The sequence below is a fragment of the Perna viridis genome, chromosome 1 (assembly GCF_037379345.1).
Source record: "Perna viridis isolate PV_CMFRI_1.1 ecotype Kerala chromosome 1, ASM3737934v1, whole genome shotgun sequence".
Lineage (NCBI taxonomy): Eukaryota > Metazoa > Mollusca > Bivalvia > Mytilida > Mytilidae > Perna > Perna viridis.
In genome coordinates this window covers 7,405,400-7,432,383 of record NC_142445.1, presented here as the reverse complement: position 1 = coordinate 7,432,383, position 26,984 = coordinate 7,405,400, and the positions used below count along the sequence as shown (strand labels likewise).

General features: G+C 31.6%; 1 protein-coding gene across 11 annotated transcripts in view; it reads right to left on the bottom strand.

Annotated features, from left to right (window-relative positions):
- Positions 1 to 3,531: 3,531 nt before the first annotated feature.
- Positions 3,532 to 26,984, bottom strand: part of LOC148627044 (muscle calcium channel subunit alpha-1-like) — a 116,804-nt gene continuing 93,351 nt past the window's right edge. For 7 of the 11 annotated variants that reach the window (XM_088566193.1, XM_088566125.1, XM_088566146.1 and 4 more), the window contains exons 30-45: positions 22,843 to 23,031; positions 22,547 to 22,638; positions 21,974 to 22,148; positions 21,201 to 21,328; positions 20,784 to 20,880; positions 20,106 to 20,310; positions 18,650 to 18,780; positions 17,874 to 17,987; positions 16,251 to 16,561; positions 15,496 to 15,687; positions 14,969 to 15,110; positions 13,562 to 13,673; positions 11,806 to 11,850; positions 9,650 to 9,912; positions 8,891 to 9,085; positions 3,532 to 6,671 (exon numbers count right to left, since the gene is read on the bottom strand). In XM_088566193.1, coding sequence (XP_088422319.1) covers positions 6,645 to 6,671; positions 8,891 to 9,085; positions 9,650 to 9,912; positions 11,806 to 11,850; positions 13,562 to 13,673; positions 14,969 to 15,110; positions 15,496 to 15,687; positions 16,251 to 16,561; positions 17,874 to 17,987; positions 18,650 to 18,780; positions 20,106 to 20,310; positions 20,784 to 20,880; positions 21,201 to 21,328; positions 21,974 to 22,148; positions 22,547 to 22,638; positions 22,843 to 23,031 — 2,418 coding nt within the window. In that variant the 3' untranslated portion in view covers positions 3,532 to 6,644. The remainder of the gene's footprint in view (positions 6,672 to 8,890; positions 9,086 to 9,649; positions 9,913 to 11,805; positions 11,851 to 13,561; positions 13,674 to 14,968; positions 15,111 to 15,495; positions 15,688 to 16,250; positions 16,562 to 17,873; positions 17,988 to 18,649; positions 18,781 to 20,105; positions 20,311 to 20,783; positions 20,881 to 21,200; positions 21,329 to 21,973; positions 22,149 to 22,546; positions 22,639 to 22,842; positions 23,032 to 26,984) is intronic. The other 4 variants (XM_088566185.1, XM_088566135.1, XM_088566191.1 and 1 more) reach the window with 4 other exon arrangements.

Genomic DNA, 26,984 nt, shown 5'->3' with positions numbered 1-26,984 from the left:
ATTTTGTTGGTAACGTTTTTGTGATGGAGGATGTTAGCCAAATTAATTGCATCTATACCTTTGTTGACAAACGGTAGTGGAAGAAATGATCGTCTTTCTTCATCTTGACTTTTCACACAAACTGTGGAAACCAATATCCATAATGATGGCAACGAGTCTGTATGATGATGAGGTGGGGTCAGAAACAGGAGTGTCAAGACTTGTTTTGTAAAGGGAGTGTAGTAGAGTGAGAGGTATAGAATAAAGTTTGGTTCTAATGTGATGAAGTCCAAGAGGTTTTTGTATGAAAGGGAGACCATCTATGGTGACATCATGTAACATAGGTGACGTATAGTGGCGATGTCCACGACTCCTTTCCAGTCTTGGATTTTTGTCAAATAAATTCATCACATTTATGTTATTGTTATATTGGCTTGAAAGGTTTCCTATACTTTTGATGTTGTCATTACATCCGTAAGGTATTGCAGTACCTAGTCTGCGTATCCAGTACTCCTCTCTTTCCCTACGATAGTTTTTACTTAGGACGGGACTGTTCGTAGGATGGTAAATTTTTTCTAAAATACGAACTTTCATGGAGAGGATTGAATGATATTGTTGATTAAAGTGTTGATAAATTGTCGGGAATTTTGTGGTGTTAATTCCCAAACGATGACCGCACATTCTTTTATTTAATCGTTCTTGCGTTTCTCCGACATGTATTAAACCACATAAGTTGCATTCTAATCCATATATTGATTTTGTTGATTTGCAACTTAAGTCATCGTGACTTCTTGTATGGAAGGTTTTGTTTATAAGGGAACTGGAGAAGTAAGGGTCGGTTATAAGAATGTTGCATGTTTTGCAATTTTTAATACCACATTTTGATATGGTACAATGTGGTTCGTCAACGTTGTAGTCAAATATATCGTTTAAAGTGATGGAACATGGTTTGATAATTTTAAAATAGTCAAAATTTTTGACCTGGAATAGATGGTCTGCAGACTGAACGTGTGATTGGGTACTTTTAGTTGAATTTGGTCGGGGCACTTTCCATACCAGATGTGAGTTGTACTATATAAGTAAGATTAAGTAAATGTGACTTTTTTAAAAACCAGTGCCAGAGACTGGATAGTGAAAAAACGGCTTGTTTACCACATACATGTTTTGATTCAATTTTCATTTTAGGAACTCAGTCATGAATTAGCGATAACATTAGTACTACTTTAATTATACACATATGAATGTGAAACTGTAAGGATCGTTCTAACCTATGGATCATAGAAAATATCTCCTTTACTGTTTTCTCTTATTTCGACTCTGGATAACATGGTATGGGTCTCTAGAGGGCCAAGGAAAAGACCTTTATGAATATTTATTTCGAATATGTAGTAAATACTCGAAGTTTTAATTGACAATTCATGTATTCACTCTAATGTGGACATTTTTCAATTATCAACAAAATGTATCTGAAATGAAACAAATTGTGTTACTCCTGATCGATCTGTATCTGTTTTCTACAATCATATGGACCCGTGTAGGTCCGGTGTTAAAAGAATAGGCCTACAGCAGCGCTAAGCTTGTCGTAAAAGGCGACTAAATAGTGCTCAGAACCCTAGCCGGGGGCAAGAGCAACTGGGATGTGTGCCCCAGGTGGTGGAATGGGGAACCCCTGGCTTGTTACATGCTGGGGTTGTCAGGCTATAATACGGAAAACCTGACCGCAAACCATAGTGGTGCACCGTGTTGGGAAAGATGCCACGTTCCTCGCACGTTAAAGAACCCTACTGTGGTATTCTCCCGTAGTAGAAACCATAGGGCTCCGCCACAGGAGGCCAAATTGCCCGACCCTACCCACCTCTCCCTATTTTCTGTGGCAATCAAAATTTGTCGACCCCATTGTCCTTGTGTTCCATCCCTCTTTCATTTTATCATCATTTCATGTTCATTTTATCATCCCTTTACTGTTCATCGTCTGAATATAGCTGAAATATTGCTGCTGGGACGTTAAACCCAAACAAACAAACAAACAATCATATGGAGCTTTTATCATAATTCACCATTGATTGAAGTATGACATTAAACCAGATCTCTTCATACGAGTTAACTATGGGTTTAGCAGTCTGGCATTACATCCATATGGTGTTTGGGCAATGACTAACTCGTTGTTTTAACTCGTATTTCAGTCTGTTGTTTCTGGGTTATCTTCGTCCATTGAGGTCTTATATTTGAATTTAACCCTACTTGCGATATATTTGATTACACTTTAAAATGTTTTACGAAGTTATATTTTACTAGTTCGATTCACAAAATTCCTAATAATAGGTAGAGATGTTTCTCTATAGAGAAAAACTGCTCTTTTTTAACTTCTTTTATCCTTACAAGATGGATATTTCAATCAAACTTGCTAATCATGAACAGTAATACTTAAGTATGTCCCTACTGTTACTGAAACTCGTTTCTGTTGTTACAGTACCTTTATTATCCAGAAATGCTGTAAGCAAGGTCATGGAGAAAATACCTCAATTCAAGAAGACTTAAATCATGTCAAACATTTAGCTCCCTGACATAACATTAAATCATTTCATTAATGCACATTTATATATTGGGTCCAATAGTTTTGTAAAGTTTCATAAAAAAAAACTATTGAGCGGCTAAGGTGGAGTTGAGATTATAACCAAAAATAAAAGTCAAATTATTAAATAACAAATTTCTTAGAGATCGATGGTAAAGGAAAGCTATTGACCAAGCTTTACAACAAACGTGATGACTTTTCTTCAGCATGGTCAACTTTCCTTTCATCTGTGACATCCCTTCAGCACCTGCGTATGGAGTGTTCATATCACAACTCATACGTTATGCCAGAGCTTGCCGAAACTATGCAGACTTTTTGTATCGCACTAGAACTCTAACAAATAGGCTTCTGGAACAGGGTTATGTTGCTACAAGATTGAACTCATCACTACAGAAGTTTTATGGTCGTCATCATGAACTCGTGGATTGTTACATTGTAGCCATCTGTGCCATGAAAACTGATTTGTTCAACGTGTCACAGTTTTCCTTTCCTCTTTCGTCTACCCGGACTTGACCTTTTATGAGCAACTCGGTGGGTGTTTCTAGAAAAGCAGAGAACGTTTATCCTACCGGTGCACCTGGTCCATGCTCCCAGTTTTTAGTGGCGTCCGAGTTGCTCATTTACTTTTGATACTTTGTATGTATGATTTTAGTTACTTTATGTTCTTATTGTGATTGTCTGTTTTCCATGTCTGGTCTTTTGTCCCTAGATTACATTCTTTTGGTTTCCACTAGAATATTGGTTCCCTTGATTACTCCTTCATATACACCTACAAACAATGCCTTACACTGTAATATGTTACCACATGAACAGAGAGAAAGATGGAATGAAAAGAATAGACAGAAATGGTGGTTTCTATGACTCCCTTCCTCCCCTGAGTTTTTGTTGGTATTGGATGGGGGTATTACGATAAAGAAACTTCATAACAGTCAAAAATTGTAATAGCAAGAGAAGAACTACCCATATTAAACACTTGTGAATTGTTTTAAATTTTATTGCACATTATAATAAACATTCCTTGCGAAATTGGTTTTTGTTCATTTGACAGGTTTTCAAAAATTCATTTTCATTCAAAAACATTTACTCAATATACACTCATAAAAAGGTGGGGCTTGTTTTTGGCATATAAAAGGTGTATGCTCTAACACTCACACACTACCGGTCACAGCTCCCAAGATTCACATAATCACATAATAAATCACATGATCAAAATGCTGCTCATTGTTCTAGTCACATGACAAACATGTGTATGATTCAAACATGATAAAAATGACAAAATGATGAAACTGTTGGTAACAAACTATAGATTTCCTGTCAATCAAATATTGTAAGATTGAATCTCATGAACATACAAAAAATCTAAATGCTTCAAACATTCTATCAAAACAATGTTAAAATTGGTATAACATGATTTATCATTCAATAGAAATATACAGAGACTCAAGACCAAGGGTTGGTAAAACAGTTCACTCCTTGTATCACTGACATAAACATCACAACAAAGTCAAAACTTAAATATCCATGTCAATATTTTGATTCATAAATATTTTATACATAAAATATTATTAACTTGTAATAAATAAAACAACTAATATACACTTAAACTTTCTATATACAATATCATAACAAGGAAATAATAACACTAACAATATCTACTCTCGGTACCTACATACAGAGAAAAATGCTTTTATGAACATATTGGATCAAATTTCAAGATTCTGCTGAATTATTTTATATACCTGGCAAAAGTTTTTGTCAATTTCTTGTTACAAAATTGCTACACAACCAAACTAATACTAACTGGAACTTTAATGTTGAGTAGATATATTGTGGTGTCAGTCAAATCGAAATTAATTACCAGTATAGAGTTTTTAAAGTATGGACATTACAAGTATAAAATTTGTTGCACAAATAAAATGTTTGTTTACTATTTACTGATACAGTATTGTTTTTTCAGATGAAATGTTTTATATATACACAACACAGCACATAAACACACAAAAAAGAGTAAAAGATTGTCATGTTGTTTTTCCAAGAGAATTCACAATAAGTAAGGGTCAAAGGTCAATATTTTGACCTAAGAAAAAATTACTAGGCAAAACATAACTCTAACTTCAATAAGTGCTTGGGACTATAAAATTGGCAAAAATTTAAAATTGAGAACATGGTGATTGATGAATGAGAGCCATAACTGACAACCAATCTTATAAAAATCATGGGACTACCGGCAAATATATTCAGCAAGATACCTTTCAATGGCCAATACAAGAGTTTATACAACCTGAAAAGCAAAAAGCAGCATGGCAAAAAGAAAAACATGACTTTACATTTTTATAAAACATGATTTTTTTGTGTGAAAATGGTGGAATACTTAAGACATCTGTTTCCATGGCAACATATCTCTATAAATTATTCTCAAATGTTACAAATACTCAAGAAAAATAATTTCAATATGTTTTCTAATTTTCATTTTTTCCAAAACTGTTGACTGGTGCAGTTTAGACTGAGAGAAGTATGTTGCCATGACAACAATTATCTTTTCTTGTGGAATGATTTAATTTCAAGCATTGGTTTGTAACCAGATAAAGGCGAAAAGAAAAAAAACAATGGTAAAAATGAGAGATATAAATCAGTCTCTAACAACTAAATAGTGAGCTTAAGAAAGAGATTTGCATTACTACTGAAAATGTTCATTATCTCTTTGACTTAATTTTAAGGAAAAAAAAAAACTCTTTTAAAACCAACAGCTGCAGCAAATTTTGTCTAAATATTTCAAGTATAACTGATGTAGTAAGAGTATCAATACTACTGACATGTTGGGACCTGTATGAGAAATTCTCTGTTTCAATAATCGAAAAGAGCCTCCAGAAGATTACAATACATGAACTATAAAACTAAAACCAACTGTATATTGAAAACACCACAAACAATATCAACAATGAAACAGCATGGTTTACAACCATTACTCCAGCACCATATGTATATAGTGTCATTATAATCATACACATATGATAAAAACAAACCTGTTTGAACAAATTTCCCCTAGAATGAACTGAACAGTGGAACTTCTAGTTAACAGGTCAAAATGAACTTTGTTAATAAAATAAAAATAACTTGCATGGGATTGACAATAAAAATGATAATAGAACAACCTTAGCTAATTAATAAATCATTAGAACTTTGAAAGATCATATGAGGAATAAAATGGCACAAAGTGGAGAGTGATTACCTAGATGAATAAAATGATAAGTAGAGATCACAACGCAGGGTGCATGCAAAACAACAAAAGAGTAAAAAAAGGATTACAAGTGTACAAATGTGCAATAAATATAAAAAAGAAAAAAAATATAACTAAAATTCCTGGGACTTTGTGTAAATGAAAGACAAAATAACAGAAAGAAACTAAAGAACATACAAACAAAAGTCTATGATAACATTTAACTACAGGGCTAGTGTAGATATTACAATTTGAGTGTGTGTGTGCTGAAAATTTCATCTCATTTTTTAAATTATTTTCAAACATACTGTGGTTTACTATACAATCAAGTTGACTATGACATCATCATCTACTAAACAATGAATGTTTGTTTCTCATAAAATTTTAATATCAAGCAATTAAATAAGAGACTATCTCTGCAAAACAACTAGGATCAGACTTTGAAAAATAATATCTTCCTATAAATTTCAATAAGAAAAAAAGATTTACTGTTTTAATATCACACTGTTAGATTGCCCTTTTAACATTAATGATTACCAATTTATCTAACACACAATTGTGCAATTTGTTTAAAGGGTGGAACAATTATTCTGAACATCATATGAAATATTTGGAAATCATGGAAAAGGATATCACAAAACAGTCAGCAGGGTGTCATTAAACCCTGAACAGCACAAGCCATAGTTTATTCTATTCTCAAGTCACAGGTTTCATATCAAGCATTGTATTACTGGCTGATAGGAAATGACATCAAACAGCTCATGGGCACTAAATGTTCCTCCTATCCAGCCTTACTTGGACTTGGGACTTGGTCAGTCATATACTCATATAGAGATTTTATTTCCTATGGAATGACTGTGCTTCCACTTTCAAACTTCATTTTCTTCGGCCTTGGGGTGGTCTCTGGAAAGATTTTAAAATTACTTTATTAACTTAGTTTAAAAGCTAGGCAGGGTTATCTAGGTCATTGGCAAGGGAGGCTACGAAGTTTGGCATGCACAGCTTTAGACTTACAAAAATCAGTTGTAAACAATTAGCATGCACCATCACCTCAAACTGTAGACAGATATATTTCATCCAAAGAGTAAAATAAGTAAAGTAAAAGGTGATATCAAAAACAACAAAACTGTTCATGTGGAAGATGGAGATAGGAGGTGCCTTATCATTAAAAAAATTAGGTATTGACTAATCAGTTTTTTTTATTTAAAGTCGAAACAAACCATAGAGGTTTTTACTTTTTTAAAAGATAAATTGTCTTATAATTCACTATGGCAATCAACATTGTTACCCAAAATTTTAACATCTAAATAAAAGTTAATAATATTAAGAATTCAATATATAAGAGTAAAAACTGCTTCAAATCTTGAAATTTCACTGACAGTTCTATTTTCCTCTCTTGTGCTCATGGCCTTGACTACTACTATTATCTTGTCAGAAAGACACACTAAAGGGAAAAGCACAACACACAAAACTAATCAGGATCTTTTGAAAGCTAAACTAACAAAATAAAGCAAAATATAACAACATTGAGTTTGTAACACTTTGATATGTTTGTATCCTTTTATACATTTTAACAGGACAGAACCTATGAGATTCTAAAAAATAAAAAAATCCTTCAATAGTGTAACTTTTGAACATTATTGAAATTTGATACAGATGTCAAAATTCATAACATCACTTTCACAATATATGTTACCAAAAGTTAATCTTTTTAGAAAAAATTGTCAAGAAATATTTCACTATTGTCATTAATTGCTTGCAGGGTCAACCTCACATTCATAATTAAATTGTAAAAATATGAAATATCATTCTGAACACACCAAAACTATTCCAAATTATTAACTAAGCAATCAACATGCATCCAACACTGTCCTGACATGCAATGTTAATAAAAATGAGCAATATTAGTAATACACAACAATCCACTCGAGCAAATCATTTGTACAGTCAATTTACATTTTAGACAGGTTATTTACATATAGTCAATTATTTACATCAACCAGAACCAGCTGGCAAAATTAGCACAATCATTAACAATTAATTTACAATTTAAGTCTACATCAAGCAAAAAACCCATAAAACTGGTTTATTGACTTGCATAAAACAGGCATACTGTTATATATCATAATATCTGTTTGATATTTGGGAAAATATTGAACTCCTAAAACCCTAGTAGTAACAGAAGACAAGAAAACTCATACAAAACTAACTGTAATACTTAACTTCACAAACACATTGTGTGTTTCTTATATATGGAATGAATCAAATCAAAGTTCAAACATATAATATAAAGCCTTTCCTTTTTATACAACATGTGCCTGAAACCTGTATTTTTTATTCAATATTTAAAAATGGAGCAAAATGCAGAATTTATTTCACAAAACAATGTACAACCTAAAAATTGATAAATTTACATGTATGAATACAATTTTATGTGAATAAGTCACCAACTTTTTCAGTGGCAGTAAAGTCTATCAAATTATATTAAAAATATACATTAGCATGCTTAATTTGTTTTATACAAGTCAATTCAGACTGGCCACCTCTATAAAAATCAAATTAATGGAACAAAGTTTGCTCCTGATATCCATGATAATGAATTAGTTACAATCATATAGGACAAGAAGGTTAGTAATGTTATTGTACACTGAGTCAAAGGTAAACATTACCTATTGTTAAAACAATATCATTCAACTGGCATTGCATTGATGGCATAATGAATATTTGTAAATGATTCAAGCACAATGAAATAGTCATTTTTACCACATATTGAAACTTAGTCAAATTCTTTTGACTTAGTCAATAAGTATTCATATGACATAGTCATTTCTCATTGTGACACATTTGTGTAAAAGCTTCTGTGACTATGTATAGTCAACAACTATGATGTTGTCAGTAAAAGTTTTGTAATCTGATCTGTAAGTGTAGATATTACAGTAATATAATCAATCAAGACCAGTACATTATACAGATTTTTTTGGTTTAATATAACCCAAATGCAAAACATGTATGGGCTGTAACAGAATCAGAGAAAATTTGTAATAATTGAGCTAATGCTATAAAGTAGTAACAAAAACTGTTTGTTCTTCATGATCCTCAAAACTGTCTTGATTTTTCCTTACATTTTCTGAGTATTTATTGTAGTCCTTTAATTCCTCTGCTTTAAATCCACCAATATGATGGTCATAGTAAGGTGTCTGTAACATACGTCTAGCAGCATTGTCCATCTCCTCCTGAGTCATGTCACCAGCCTCAGCTATTTCCTGTTGTAAGGCTCTGGCATCAATGTATTTGTTTAGTCCTTCCTCTGTCAATACCTAAAAATCATACAAACATAGCAATACTTGTACTTTTTTAGAGTAAAGATTTCAGGAAAGCAACATAGCAGTACATTGACATCAGGATAAAAAAATTATACCTGAGACAACTAACCAAATCATTATGGTGGGATTAAAAAACTATGACATCATGAAATTTGAATATACATCCTTTTAGATGTATCTGTTGAAATGTTCAGAACTTTAAATCAAAATCATCTTTTTCCCAGAACAATAAACCCATTTTTACCGTTTAATTTCAAGGAGTCAAATAAGCACTGGTCCAGGGTCTGGGGCCATCCATTTCTGATGTAAGACCTTTAACATATTATTTACCATAAGTCCTTGACATACAATGCATATGTTTACTTTTGTTAAAGATCTTTCATTTCCTTACAAAAGACCTTTCATTTAGGATACAAAAAAAGTCCAGGACCTTTCACACTTGAAATAATTTATAACCCCCAGATTGTTTAAAGATTTAAATCAAACAAAATATCAAATAGAAAAGGCACAGCAACCAAGTACAGAAAACATGGAAAGTCATAAGTATATATGCTTTACCTTTTGAAATAAATTTTCAGCACTGCCATTCATGTGACGTCCCATGTGATCAGGATAAACTCCCTCTGGTTGTTGTTGCTGTTGTTGTGACATCACATGATCAGGGATAAGCAGGGGTCCCCTGGGTCCTGATCTAGAATAGGGGCCACTGGATGCATTCAGGAAAGCTGAATCACTAGCTCGATGCATTTGTTGACGTGGTGAGTCAATACTTTTGCCTTCAAATATGGAGTTGGATCGAGTAAATAAATGTTGTGGAATGGCTGAGGAAGGCATGCAAAAGAGGAGGTAGGGAGAATTAGTAAAATATACAACTTGCAATGTGTTCTATACAACAAAGCTCAGGTTTATGGATTAAGGATATAACTAGGAAAGTCAATCAGTGGTACTTGTACCATTAGTTTGGATATAATACAAGTATGGATATTCATACAAAAGTATTACACTTTGATAACTGTTGAATGACATTAAGATCATTTTTATAAAAGTAAAAATATGTAACTCAGAAGTCATTTATTCTTTCAATCAACATTTAATTTTACATATCCTAATTATAACCAGCATAGAATTTTCAAATATCATGAATTTAAAAAGTAAAAAAATGAATTTTTTTTTCAAAATTAACAAACAAGGCTAGGTAAAAAGCTTATGTCAGTTATAGATAAATAAAAATACATGAATCAATTCAAAAGTTTTATTTTAAAAAAAGAGAAATGGTGTCAAGTAAGGACCAAAACTGCTTCAAATTGAGTGCACACAGAGTTCAAAATATCAAACACATGCAGGAATTGTATAGATAATACAATGGTTAACAGCATGCAAAGTTTATTACTTCTTAACTGGTTATCTTAGAAACCACTGCAACACTTCATATCACTTAAACTTCAGACCCAATACAAGGAAGGTAAAAAAATCCTTCAAAATTGACATAATTGAAAATTTGAGGGACAATTATTTTGACGTTTTAAAAATAATAAAATTGTTTCACTTTGCTACATGTGATATATACCAGTAGATTCAACCAATCATCAGATCATGCATGTTGAGAACTATACTATAAAAGACACATTAGTGACAAAATGTCTGATAATAATAAGAGTAGGGGTAGAACCATTCAAAGCAATCCTCTACATCTATTTCATGTCAGTTTATTTTCAGTAGTTACAGTAAATGCTAGTGTTCTTGCATAATCCCAAATTTCACAAAGCTACACTGAAGTGAAACTCTTGTATACATAGGCTTAAAATGAAGGCAACCATGGCCTTATCTATTGGCAAAGACATGTCATAATCAAAATAAAACATCTTATACAAATAAAAAATGATTGAGACTTGTATAGACTAAATTGAACAAAACCATAGATATCACCATCTTTTTTTCTAATTGACGGAGAACCTAATTATCTTTTAATATGACATGAAAAAGGAATCAGTGACAGCAATAAAACTTTAGGTACAAAAATATTCTTGAGAAGATGATCCTTTGTGTATCCCTTAAATGTAAAAAAAAATCTCCATGTAATTATTTTAGGGTTTAGGAAGTAATGCAATTTCTTTGTCTTGTACATATCTTATATTGCTTTGGTACCAATATATCAAATTTGTTGTAAGATATTATTTCTTATTTTCTTTTTGCATCGCCAGGGTGATTGCTAATTCAACCAAGTGTGCTAGACCTACTCCTTCACCTATATCTGATCATGGAAGAATTGTGACCAAAAAAATGGTAGAACCCTTGTTCAAAATATACCACTTGTAAGCTTAATGTCATACTGTGCATACAACAACAATGAAGGAAGCTTTGGAAAGCACATAATGGAGGAGAAAGATTACAATAATAAAAGATAAAACATGACATTTAATTTTTTATATGGATCATTAAAAAAATCAATTTACATAAACAAGTTGTGGGGTAGACATTTTCAACCTTCAAACAGAAATCACACAATTATTATTTATCTTCACTTGTTTAAATTTTAAGTATTTAGTTGTGAGTTAAAACAAATGCTGAAATTTCCAATTATAGAATATAAACAATATGGAGGTTATATAACAATAAAGCATAAAAGACAGGGAACCATAGAACACCAGTTTACACAACATAAAAAATAAGTTGCCTTCACAATGAAGCCTATGACACAAGGTATATAAACAAACCTGAACCAGGTTTTGATTTTCTCCGTTGGAAAAATTTCTGAAGACCTGAATAATAGATTAAACAGGGTATGAAAACATTTGGGTTCAAATGTCAAATAAATCCATTCATGACATTTTTTCACAAATCTTATGAACTGAAGAAGGCATAAGAAACAAAGTTTCAAAGGTCAGCGTCATCCAATCCTCTAAAGGGTTCAACAGTTATGTATTTCTCATTTAAGGCATCAAAAGGCAAGATATGAACAAGGTTTACATGATAGGATATTTTTTTTCTTCATGTTTCATAAAGCAAGAACAGCAGGGTTCAACATAAAAAAGGTCATGAACATGTCAGGATGTAGATATGTACACAAGTAATCAAGCTTATATTGATTTTCAGTAAGTAGGAATAAGAAAGCATGAATATCTGTTTCATATACTTAAGTTTTACAGACTAATTCAAATTTTTAACATATCTCCTACAATTAAGCTTAGTAACTACCTTATAGCTGGAATACTAGAACTCATTTAATGTCATAACTGTGTAAATACCTCAGTTTGATAATATTGTTCACTGTGTTTCCTGTCATTATATTTATGTTTATTTGTCGGAATAGCATTTACAGTGAAACTTCTCCAAACTGGACACTGCTGTGACAAGAGGAAATGGCTGGATTATAGGGGTGGCCATGAAAATATCAATGCATTCTAACAGTTGTCTCCATTTATGAGTTGATAACCCTACACATCGTCAGTTTGCTGGTCAAGACATGTTTGATGCCAATTCAAAATTTTGGGCCTTTTTATTACATTTCAAGCATGCATCATTTGTAAATGGTTTGATTTGGGTTGGCTGGCTGGTCTATTGAAGACAAAACATATGGCTTTAAGGTATATCGGCCAGGACATTTGAAGGTACGGTTTGAAGGAAAGACTGGTTTCTTTAAGGGTCAGGTTTGGAGAAGTTTTGCTGGATGTGCTTTAAGCAAATAAAGATCATTCATTATTGGCATTCAATATAATTCTATCTCTGAATTTTCTACAAAAATGTACTCAGATTGATCTTACCAACATTACTTTGAAGTAGCAGAAACACTGTACGTACAACCAACACAGGTCATTTAAAATATTTCAAATGAACTCAAGTGATTTTGGAAAACATGAAAATAAAACTTTTTCTAAAAATATTTCATCTTAAAATAATTATATTTACTGAGCATATCATTATAACAAGCTAACTGCAATGAATTTTGGCCTTAAAAATTATGTTTCAAGAAAACATGAAATATATCTTCTAGCTTTTTACATAGGCCACGCCCACAATTTAATTGACTAACTTTTCTTCCAAATTTGTATTGTCTATTTCTATGTATTACTATAAAATAAACTAGAATTAAAATATAAGAAATATATCAATTGTAAATTGAAGAATTGACCATTTTTGATGTTCAACTAGCATGTAGAAGGTGTTGACAGATTGCATATTTTGGACATGAAGTGCTTTTTATTCAAAATATGCTACAGTCAATAATTTTCACACATGAAATGAAAAAAATGAAATGTTAAATTCTTTTATATAAACAGACAGAGGAAAATGAGAAAACAATTGCAGAGCTCTGTTGCAAAGCTGTTTATCAATACGAATTTGTGGTAGGATAAATATTTTTTTTTTAATGAAATATGAGTTCTGGAGCAAGGTAAACATTATCATGGAACATGCATGTAGAACAATAATGCTTAAATTACTGGGTTTTAACAACATGTGAGGACTACCAACCTGAGAGATGTGAATGTCTCATATTCCCTGGAGATGAGGGCGGAGTTTTCTTGTGGTCTGGTACCATTGACACTGGCTGCCCGTCAGGATACATCCGAGCTACAGCCATTGCCTAAACACAGATTATTGTCAAAGTATTAACCACAGTAAACACTGAACACAATCATCATTGAACAAAAAAAAGAAAAACCGCATGAGTCACTTTTGTAGAGATTTTCTTCTGATCTTTTTCTTCTATATTCATGAACTTTACCAAAATAATTATTTTACCGGCAGATGACTTTTAAACAAATACAAGGTAATCTCTATAAGAATTAAAACAAGCAATTTGATATATAAACAAATTTATGTTGACAAATTTGAATATTTTAAGTTGTGATCTTGCCTTAACCAATAGATAAGAACTTGAATTTTAATTAAAATATCACAGTCTAATATTGTATTTATCAAGACACGAAAACAAAGTGGTACTAAAAAATTATTGTAATGTCTAATTATATCAAATACATGAGGCAAGTAAAATAAAATATCAGATTTGAGGTAACTCAAGCTACAACACAAGGTAGTCTATAGGAAGTTTTTATATAAAATGCCATAAAGATTTAAATCAATAGCTATGAATAAAAGAAATTGGGAGTGGCTTAGAGTCATTAGAGGAAGAATGAAATCAACTCAGCAAAACATTTGAGGTTAAACATTTAAAACAGTAAAAAAAAACGATACGAGAATAAGATTGAACCAAATCTTACCACATCAGCAAGACAAGCAGATCCAGAGGAATTATCTTAACATTACTCAGTTATCATATTTGAACCTATGAGACAGAAACAATGGGCAGAAAAATACATGGTCCCTTCATTTTTTTTCATCATACAAGATCTTTTGAATACATGAGTAAAATAACTAAAAATTCCTGAAAATTTATAAATGTCAATATTACATCCTCTTCTAAAGAAAATAAAAATTGTTGGCTCATATAATAAGTAGAATGAGAGCAATGGGTAAGTGGCAAAACCCTTTCCAACTTGTTTCTTTATAGAAAACATCCAGAGTCAGCAGTGATTGTTAAAAAGATGATGAAAATGCTAGGGAGAACTAAGTAAAATTTCATTTGTAGAATAAAAAATTAAATTTTCCTCAATTTTTCATGGATGATTTTACAAGAGGCAAAATCGGAAGTTAATACACAGTAAAACCCTGATTTGATATAATGGGGGAAAAAATCATCCCTAAAATTTAATGCATTTGGGTTTTCTACATATTTCACATATTCTACATAAGTCTAAACCTATAATTTTGCTGGATCTGCTTTCAAGGCAACAACACCTACAAATAATCTGTTGCCATGACTACCTGTGTTGATGTAAGTTGTAATGGTTTAGCTACCATTAGTAACGGTTTGGGTACCTTCTTCATTAGTGGGTTTTCATCACTCTCTTGTTTTCCCAGACATCGTAATCTCAGTGAAGCACCTTTTCTACTCAGTTTACGTGGGGGAGGAGTTGGTGGCGTGTGTTCTCGTTCATAGTCACTGTCCTCTTGAGGGAGACTGAAACATTTACAAAATAGTTTCTACTAAAAGTTTCTTGCAAAAATATCTGTAGACAGGGAAGATTTTACGAGGTCATCAAACAAAGTGGAAATCGGTAGAATCGGAAATAAATAAAGAGTAAAAAAGGGAAGTGTAACAGTAAAATCCGGTTTTCAATTAGCGGAATTCTGCTAAAAAATCATCCCTGTGTAGAGAACCTGAACTTTAATTTAAATGTTTTAATTTCTTGTGGTGGAAAATCTAGATTATTGTTTGAGAGCTATCAAATTAAAAAAAAAACTGTCAAATAAAATAAAATCCATATTCAATAAAGAAGATAATTAATTATCATTTACAAGGCATTTTGTTTTATTTTAGACTTTTTGCTATAACTCATACATACTCTCTATAGACATAAATGCCCTGTTTCTTGGTCATTTCAGCTGACTTAAAATTGTTTTCTTTGTGTCCTTTTGTGTCGTTAGCACCATCATAAGAAGGAAGGTAGTTTTCTGGGTCGGAGTCCTCCAGTGTGTGACCATCAGGACTCTGAGGTTGAACATCTTTGTAAGATTCAGATGCTGATGATATGGCACTGAAAGATAATTGGATTTTTGTAGTTTCACGTTTCATATATTAAATGTTCGAATCTGGACCATTGCCTTTACATATTAACATACATCTCTGATTCTAAAAAAATAGGACTCTTTTGAGAAACTACAATTTTATTATTCATCATTAAATGTTAACATTTCTACTTATCAACTGCCAACTTTCTTGTAATAAATAAAACATGGTCCAATAAACTCTCCACTTCAACTAAGCAATATCACTATTTGTACCATCAGAACTTAAAAAGTAAAGATGATATTGCAATATTTTCCTGGTAAACTAGCAATAGTTCCATTTAAATGCATTGTTAATGAGCTATTCAAGGACAGATAACTTTGTCAAATGGAATGAATTTTTAAGATTCTATTGAAAAATTTTCCTATTTCTCCAGAGTTGGAAAGATCAAATGCTGTCATTGTGAATAAGGAAGATCTCTTTGAGTGAAATTACATTGTCAGCTTGCTGTATGTTACATGCATGTTCCATTTACTAATCATTTTGCCTAATTCTTACAAAGACTTTCACTTAAGTGTTAAGTAATTGTACCTTGTATGACTAAGGCGTCTCATGTCATTGGACATTATAGGTGACACCTTTACAGGAGCTAGAGGTGAAGGAGAGCGGTTAATGGCATTACGATACTCCACATTCAAATGATTACTGGATCCACCAGGAGTCACTTTACCATTCAGAGAGTTCTGGGGTGATAGCGTTGTATGAGAATTGGCAGGAATGATTTTTGGCATTTGATTACTGCTATTGACAATATATTGAGGTGTTTTTCCTGCAATGGGTAATGCTGTTTTGTTCACTCCCTGAAGGGCTGACATCACACTACCAAATAAGCTATGGTTTCTCTGCAAAAAAGAGAGAAAAAGATTTAATATTTTGTTCAATCAAAAATAATGAAACCTTTTAGATGACAAATGGGAATTTCCTTTGAACTTTTACCCTATTCCATCATGAAAACTCTCTAAAATAATTCGCTACGAATAAAGCTTCAATGACTTGAGTGTAAAGTAAAAATGAAAGAGACTACAAGCATGTGCTTACAGTATTATTTCAATTGGTCACTTATCACAATGTTGTTTGAGCTAACATTATTATAGCATGTAAGACTGTGATTTTCCTTCATTATTTATAGCACCTACTTGATTAACTGACCTCATTATTTATAGCACCTACTTGATTAACTGACCTCATTATTTATAGCACCTACTTGATTAACTGACCGAAAAAAAAACCTCTGATATCAAAATCCTTCCTAACATCTACAACCACACTATATCTAATATTACAAATTGTCTTTTATCCAAAAAATTCATCCAAATCTCATATTTAACTACAGAGTGAATAACAATGAACCGATAGAAATAAATGCTACTAAGAACCCACATTTTATTTCCACTAGAGAGGCTGTCTGTTTCTGTAACATTGAATCGATAGAAATATATGCTACTAAGAACCCACATTTAATTTCCACTACAGAGCTGTCTGTTTCTGTAACAATGAACCGATAGAAATAAATGCTACTAAGAACCCACATTTTCTTTCCACTCGAGAGGCAACCTGTTTCTGTAACAATGAGCCAGTAGATATAAATGCTACTAAGAACCCACATTTTACTTCCACTAGAGAGGCTACCTGTTTCTGTTTACCACTAGTTTTTTAAAAATAATCTAACATGTATTGATTACAAGTGAAAGACGTGAAGTCCAATATATTTGTCCACTACAACAGGACATGTGATTTTCTAAAGTGCTGACAACTAGACTTACATGATTCAATTCATAATATTCTCCATCTGGTCCATTTATTATTATATAATTTTCCTGATATTGATAAAATATTATAATAATTGAAATCAATACTTTTCCAATGATAATTTCATTGTGAGGTTTGAGATATGGATTTTTCCTAATAAAAAAAAAAAAAAAAAAAAAAAATTAAAAAAAAAAAAAAAGATTTTTCACCTTTCATTGTTATTATTTTTTGGCAAATAAAACAAAAGATTAATTCAGCCCAATGAAAGGCTCATAGAGATATAAAATGCTGCATGAATAAGTATCATTTAACAAATATGTCAGTTGTGGTGTGGGTTTTGCTTTTATGAAATAATCTTTGAGATATCTTATGTAACAAAATCTTTCTTTTTTTCCAGACTCTTACCCTGTGCATTGGTTCTTCAACATCTTTCATATTGTCAATTTCTTCATCGTCAAGGTTGCCAGATATAGCTCTTCGTAACTCAGGTCCTAAATCATGCACAGCTCTCAAACCAGCCTATCAAGTTAGAATAATTTTTAAGCTAAAAAAGTCATTATCTATTTTATTCCTTCCTAATTAGTAATAAATCTTTCAGTGAATCAATCCATCAAACTCTAACCTTTGACATCTGAAATAGACTAAACAGGCAAATGTGCCACACATGATAATCACATGGTTTACATCATATGTTTATCATAAGAATGGAGCACCATATGTTTCAATCCCCATATGAGAATCATAAGATAATCATATGACTATCATATGTAAAATATCATGATTATCATATGAATTGAGCACCATATGATTATCATATGCGGCACATTTGGCTGTATACAGATATTATTGAAACCTTTAAACATGAATACTAAAATTGATCTCAAGATTCAAAATATAAATATACTACTTTATTTAACAGCTTTCCCTATTCAAAAATCTAAATAACCACATGACACTTCAGAATATATATGCAAGGAACTATTAGCTATTTATTCACAGAAGCATTCATTGCATACATAGAATTCAGAAAAGCTGGAGGTCAGAGGCTGCTTAAAAAAATTAGTAAGGGTAAGATTTGTGTATTCTGATTGTAAAAGTTGAGAAATCTTAATTTAAAGTTCAATTTTCACAGATTACTGGACTAGAACATTTTTCTCCTGTCCACTTTGTATTAAACTAACCTGTAAGGCATTGGTATGTTCTTGACCTTTTTGTAGTTTCTGCATTTGCTCCTTACGTTTTTTAAAACGACGGAAATAATCTTGTATGAGAAACGTTGCATAGAATTTACCCACAGTGACGTCATCCTCCCCTACAAAAACAGTTATAATTTGAAATCAGCAAAGCTTCTAGAATTTCTATAACATATATCTACAAAATACATGTATTATAAAATATACAAAAAATGTCTTTATCAAATTATCCACATTCCACATATCTGACAATCCACTTACAATCATTATGGTTTTTGATACTAGAAATTACCTTTATAGGTTCATTTGCAAAATGTAGAACAATTTTGAGATAAAGATGAGATATTGGTCATTGGTACAGAGTTATCTACCCCTGAATTGTACATCTGTAATGCGTCAAAGCAAAGGGAAGTTCACAATTTCTTATAAACAGTAAAGTAATGTTAAAACTAACAGTGAATCTGCTTGATAGTCAATTAGTAAGATAACAAAAGTGAAACATGTATATTGCTTTCCAAGTGAGGTTTTTTATTACTCATATTTCACTCAGATTCTTTTAAGGTTTAGTAGTATGTTATAAAATATAATACAAAATTATCATATTCTGCTGAAAATAATTTAGTTTATTTTCTTAATTCCATAGCACCAAAGTTACCTTTTAGATTCTATCAAGCTGTCAATCTGAACAAGTAGGATTGTTAGTAAAACAAATATTAACCCAAATTTTTTAATCAAATTCTAAATTACAAAACTATTAATTCTCAAGTAATAAAAGTACTAAATCTAAAGGGGTGTTATTTTTCTACACAAATCTGTGAAATATTAAGAAAACAAAACTAAAAGTTTGTAAAAATAATTCTGTTGCTCTTTTTAAATGCATTGATTAAAAAAAATAACAAAGAACCAGGACTGTATATCGCAACATGCCCATAATCTATTTCCTATTAAATATATGTTGAATTGGTCATCCAATTATTAACAGAGTATCGTACAAAAAGTTGATTGGCTACAAACACATGGCAAATCTTCTGAAATTTAACAACTTCAAAACATAATCACTTCATTTCATGTGAAAGTACTTTTATACCTAGTACCAATTTTCCTGGTTTAGGGAAAAAGCTTTGGTTCGTAGAATTTCACGTATAAATGTGTCAAAATTTTGGGTATTTTTTTTATGCCAAAAGGAAATAAATTCTGAAAATGTGCAGATAAATGTCATATCATCCCTGGTCCTTTGATTATGGTGTGAGGAAAAAAACTAATGTGTTCTACTTCTCTAGTGCTAATTGAGATTATTTCAAGTCTTTCATTTTTGTGATGAACCCATGTATTTCATTCTGGATCACTAAATCAGCAAACCACAAGTGGATTATGAAGCATCCGACCAACTGGTTGCGTGACTTGAAAACAGCTCACTAAGTGGGGTAAAATATAGGATATTTACTACCAGCAGGAGGGACGACTTGATCCAAAAGTCTTTGGCTAGTATGCTTCCAGATTTTCAGTATAACTTTCCGTAGTTCTTCATTACAATCATCTATATTCCCTTCCACTTTGATCTTCAGCGAAGTCCGCACCAATGCAAACAGTGTCGCATTAAACATCACAGTTCCATCTTTGTTTAACGGCATGTTCATACTGACCAAACGCTAAAACAGATAAAATGATTGAAAACCTATTAAAGGTAATCACAAGATTTATTAGTTGTTTCAGGAGGTACAACAGGAAGCTGTTAGTCTTTTATGTCTATTTTAGAATACTTTTCCTTTTTGTTTTTTTTTATATGCATTTTGAAATCATTTTCAATTAGCATCTCCTTTAAAGCATGTAAGATACCAGAAAAGTCACATTTTTGCAAAGGGACTCAACCCATAAAATTTACAGCTAAGTCTATATATTTCTTTTAATTTGTTTTTTTACTACCCATTTATAAATTTTAAAAAATTCCCTTAACTCGTGCTTCATTAAAACATCATTATAATGATTATATGAAATTAGAATTTCAAAGTTTGCTTTCTTCTTCCATAATTTGAAAATCAATAGAATAAAATCCTCTAGCAAAACCTAAAAATATTTAGTAATAATTTAGTATAACTAAATTACAATGGGCCATAACTCTTACCTTACATGCCACTCGATGTGGACAGAGTTTACCAAAGCCTAGAGGTGGTGATATTTTACGCAGAAGTGTGACTACATCTAAATGTTTTATTCTGCCTCTGAAAAAGAATCAGAATCACAATTTCAACAGGATAGTAAACCAACATTTTAAATCATACTTTCAACTTCATATAAGAGGATAGTATAACGACATTCTAAATGCCAAGTCATGAATAAAATTTAAAATGTAAATAGCCATTATGATCATATTCTGTTGTTTTCTTCTGTTTAAATCCACCTATTTTATATCAAATGCCCAGCCTTATCTTTTTGAAAGTATATAAGAGTAAAAATATAACAGTTATTAGATACAAGTAAGAATGGCCAAATGATTTGCCACCATACTGTGACTCTTCATGTACTTATACTTGATTCTTACTTAGCCTCTGGATCATAATCTGACCAGAATCGGACAAACTCATCAAGATGATGGGGTCCCAGAATTGACCAATCACGTGTCAGGTAATCAAAATTGTCCATGATGACAGCTACAAACAAGTTGATGATCTACAAAGATGAAATATATTGCAATGAAAAATATTTAACACATCATTTTTTCTAAAGCTCTTCAACATCTTATAATGTTATTGTAATCTCATCAACAAATGTTAAAAGGTGTGATTGTTATACTCCACATGTATAGGACCACAATCATCAACAGTAAAACAACTCATACTTATCTTTAGTTTAGCCTATGAGCTCAATTTTGTCAAACGATTGACAGATGTCATTACATTTCATTAATGGTTGTGTTGCTACAAGATTGAAGTCATCACTACTGAAGTTTTATGGTCGTCATCATGAACTCGTGGATCGTTATGGTGTATCCATCAGCACCATGAAAACTGATTTATTCAACGGGTCATTTTTCCTTTCCTCGTTTGTCTACCCCGGACTTGACTTTTTATGAGCAATTCGGCGGGTGTTTCTAGAAAAGCAGAGGACGCTTACCCTACCTGGTCCATGCTGCCAGTTTTTAGTGGAGTCAGAGTTGCTCATTTGCTTTTGTTACTTTGTATGTATGATTTTATTTGCTTTATGTTCTTTGTTGTGTATGTCTGTTTTCAATGTCTGGTCTTTGTCCCTGGAATATATTCTTTTGATTACCGCTATAACCTTGGTTCCCTTGATTACTCTCTCATACTCACTCACCAGAAAAGAACACAGGATGTAGAAGGATATGAAATAAAAGTAAGCAAAGTCGTTTCCACATAAAGTTGGTGGGGCAGTGGTTCCATTTACTTTGCCTACTATATCCTGACAAAACGCATCTGGTTTGTCTAAACAGGATAACATTACATCCTGCCATGCTTCTCCTGTAGCTGACCTGTTAACATAAAATAAATCAATTAAATTCTTGCTTATGAAATAAATCTTCCTTGTAACTGTTAACTGTACCTTAAAAGGAGATTGTAGATTTGATGGTCACAAATTGAGTTTACTATCAATGCATCAGCTGACCCAGAGAACAATTTTAAGAGACCATCAGATCAAGAATGATAACAGCAAATTTTCAAATACAATTCAATTTTTCCCATTTTTATATCTGATAAAAAGAAAAAAAAAGAAAATCCTTCAAAAAAATATTACATCTTCACATGTGCAACAAAATGAGGGCATCACTAATAGAATTTATACCCTAAAATAGAACTTTACCATTAAATAAAACTCATTGCTGTATTTCCTAACTTAAAGTTTTTTTTCTTGTCAGATAATTGAACTTACCTGAAGAGAACAAGAACAGCCAAGAGAAAAGTTTGGAAATTGTTGTTTCTATGAATCTGTCCACCATTATGAATGGAGATCTTCCCAAACAGCTGTAAGAAATGATACAATTTGAGTTCAAAGGTCTAAAATCAATGCAAATCTATAAAATATTATATCTTTTATTTGTTGAAGCAGGATTTTTTTTTAATAAACAAATGAATGATGTATTCAGTTAACACCTGTGTTTAGGAGAGGGACAATATCAGCTAATACAAGAATTGATGCAAGAATTGGAAGGTTAACTGAGTACTGACCTGCATGCCAATTACTGCATAGATGAAAAACAACATGACAATCAGCAGTGCTACATAAGGAAGAGCCTGAAATGACTTGATAAACGTCCAAAGAAGTGTCCGGATACCCTCGCCTCGACTTAACAACTTCACCAATCTCATCACACGGAACAATCGGAAGAAGTTGATACTGATAATACCCTGTCCAGGCTAAAAAATATTAACATTCATGTTAAAAATACAAATAAAAATTGTGATGATATACCATGATGTGTTACATATAGAAACTAAAATTGTAAAAACATGTACTGTTATTTAATAAAACATTTTTCAACAGCCTATTCAATATGTTATAATGATTCTGTCCATCTAAGCAATATACCTAATTAGATAATAACATCAAAGATACCACAAAAGTCTTGTCCCCCATCAGCTGTACATTGTAAAGGTATAATTCAACAAAAAACCTAGTAACCAATAAAATACCATTATCTAATACAAGTACAGCAAGCAACAATCATTATTTAAGGAAATATTGGTCTTATTTTTCCCAAAGGTGCAATGAATAGAAAAGTTTATACATGTATCACATTGGAGTCACAAATATTCATTTTACAGCAAACTATTGACTAAAATTGGTGTTATTTCTAAGTGAGGGATGCATATGAACTTCTTGATTTTTTGCAATTTTTATTATTGACATTGTAATTGTTTCCTTTAGATTATCCCATATATATATTTACAGTGCTACAACATTTATTATAGCATACAACATATCTAAGCTATTTTTAACTGTGTAAACTAAAAAATAATACTTTAATAAATGTTTGCATTTCTACTTGGCTGTGGTATTTTTGCAAATGAAATAAATCAAGCTGCAAACTAACTGATAAGGCTGTAATACCACTGTTTGTCAATGTACAGTAGATTCTGTCTGTCAAAATGATAAAATAATATTGGGAAAATATTGTTAGATTTCCAAAAATTTTGTTGTTTTCCTGAGACAAGGTGGATATGTACATTGATACTCAGTGCAATATCCTGGTATGACTATATACAACATATATCATATTACAGAGGTTCAGAGCTTTAGCCAGGAGGTGTAAGAGATCACTAGTCAGGAAACTCCATCTAATCTATTGGAATCATTTCCAAACACACTAGGGACAACCCTTTCAATTCTGAATTTTCGTCAAGAGTAACATATGTTCTCCAAAAACCCTTGCTGGCTACAGGACTGATGTACATGTATAGTGAAAGCAGTACTGTTCTTGGGATAGCAAATTGTAATCATGGGTTGGTCAAAACTAAAATTTCAAGTTTTGGACAAAATGTAAACTTTCATATGTAAGGAAAGGTAATGAAGTAGAATTACTTATACAATCAATGTCATACAAATGAGTCTGAAATAACTGACCATTGGTCTGCAGAAAGATTGAAATTTCAACCCAAAAATTTCACCAAACCATGATAACTGAAACCCAACGAATAAAGTACTTTCACAGTTTTTCTAAACATTTTCATTACAATGTATAGCAATTACTGAGATACACAATATAAGTTCAGTGTATTTTTTTTTACCTCAACAGGCTAAAGAAATAAAGCTAGGTTTTCATATCAACATCAATATATCACTTATATAAAAACTGTACTGACACTGTTAACTTGTACTATGATCAACCTCAATGGGATCAAATAAGTCTAATTGTTTAGGCTTATGTACCTACCAAACAAAATCAACTGGGATTATTCTACTGTTACTTAACAGATATATTAAATAGTCTTTCAACAATTAAAAACAGACAAATAATAACTAGAAAGTATCAACAATAATTCTTCAGAGCATTATACACAAGACCAAGCCTATAATTCATTAGTATTATTTTTCACATGAAATGATAACAGTAAACCTTAGATGTCATTTCATAGACTTAACATATATAAGATTTTATAAAACTACTAGTATCTTTTTAAAAGTCTTGCATATAATTTTAGTATAACACTTGCCCAATTTTCTTCATTTGCCCTAATTCTATACCAGTTAGTATTCAGATATCTTTAATATGCACTACATTAGAGTATGAAGACAGATAGACAGACAGGCATACAGACAGAGAAGAGTCAGAGCAGGCAGTCATGCTAAACAGTAACAAGCAGTTTACTTTTCAAGCTCTGAAACAAAAATTAAAATTTTGCAATAGTGAAACATTAGCCAAATATCTGATATTTCAGAGCTTGAATCGAGATATTATGGGATGCATGCTGGGAGAATTAACAAGTCATATGACTTGTTTAAACATTGATACAGTTAGTCACAAACCTTATTTGCCCTCTTTATTTGCAAAAACAAGGAAAAAATTGTAAAAATGCATTAAATATAAAAAAAAAACATGACACACTGAAGGAACAGTGACAAACCCATTCTCAGTGGAACTCAGGAGCCATAGCTCAGCTCCTAGGGTAAATCATGCAAAAATATGCATTTACATGTACTAACTTCATACTGTTCTATGAAAGAAGAACCACAATTAAACATGCCTTTGTATAGCATGCCATAAAATAAAGATATATAAAAAAAAACATTCAAAATGCTTAAAAACATCAGCAAGGAAATATGTGAAAACAAAAGACAACTCAGCAACCCAAATAGGTTTATTTCTAGTAACAAATTATTGAGATTAAACAGTGAACTCCTGAGGGATAGAGTTGGTTGTTCGTTGTTAGAATTATCATTACCTGATGTACTGCCTTATGTAGCTAACTGAACATCTAAGTTAGAAATTTGAACTTTCTATTAAATAAATTTAAACTACTTATGAAAAAAATAGGAAATCTATATATCCTTGATCGTAGACCAGTTAGCTACCATAGACATAGCACAAGGTAATGGTAACTAAATCAATTCTATTCCATGATACATTGGTACATGACCATTACTGGAAAGTGAATTGTGTCTCTTTAAATGAGCAGGTAGTTAGACAGATTTTACCCTAAAGACATATAGAAGTAATGAGAATATCATATATCTAGTCACACCATCTCAATGAAACTCAAAGATATAGTCCTAAGATGTGTTCAACTTGTAGAAAATTAATATTTGTCCTAACCAAAAAGCCATCATTCAACTTTACAAGGGTTTTACCATAGAGGTTAATTCTGCAGGAAAAGTTCTAAAATACAGTACAGTTCCTCACATATAAATATTATTGTAACTGCTAAAGCAGCAACTGTTTCATTTTCTGGGGTGGGCTTGGCCGTTATGATTATTTTTTTCTGAGACAAACTTATTCTTTACCTTTTGCAAAAATAATTTGCAATTTTTTCCAGGGCCAATCAAAAACAAATTAATTTTTACACCAACTACTGAAAAAATTTCTTCTTAATTTTGATATTTCACTACTTTTTTCATGTTTTAAATTAGGCAACAATTTTATTTATTTGTTAATATTTTTTGGTCATTTTTTTTTCTTTACAGTAATAAGTCAAATTATTTCCCAGAAAATTTTTTTACACAGCCTCCCCCCCCCCCAAAAAAAAAAAAATCAAACAGTTGCTATCATATGTTCCAATATGTTTTCCGCCTGTAGCAATCACAAGTTTACTCTCTTTCCCTAGCAAATTGCTTTTATGAGATTCATGAAATCATTTAATTTTTTTATTCAGATTAGAAATAAAAAAAAAACAAAAAAAACAGTACTTTATCAAACTACGAGTAACGGAAAAGAAAGCATTAAATTACTAATCATGCCACACATGTACCACACAGTAAACTATTAAATGAAAAATTACAAAAAAAAAAATGTTACAATTTGTCTCTTACATGTAAACACTCAGTTAAATGTCATTAATTTGTGACATGTATACACATCTTATAAAAGCACAAATTAAAAACGATCCTTTGTTGGAGTATTGCAGAAACAATGACAGTTGAACACATTGTCATGCTAGGAAATCATCCATTCATATGGCATACTTAGGAGATTCCAATGAAACAGAAGTTAATATCAAACAGTCACCAAAAACTTGTTTACAATGTATGCCCCATCTATAAAAAGCAACTTGAAATCGATCCATGTTTTATTTGGTGTATGTTCCTAATTTTTTCTATAAGATGGTAATGCACAAAACTATTCTAAAAATTACAATGTAATAGGTAACAGAAC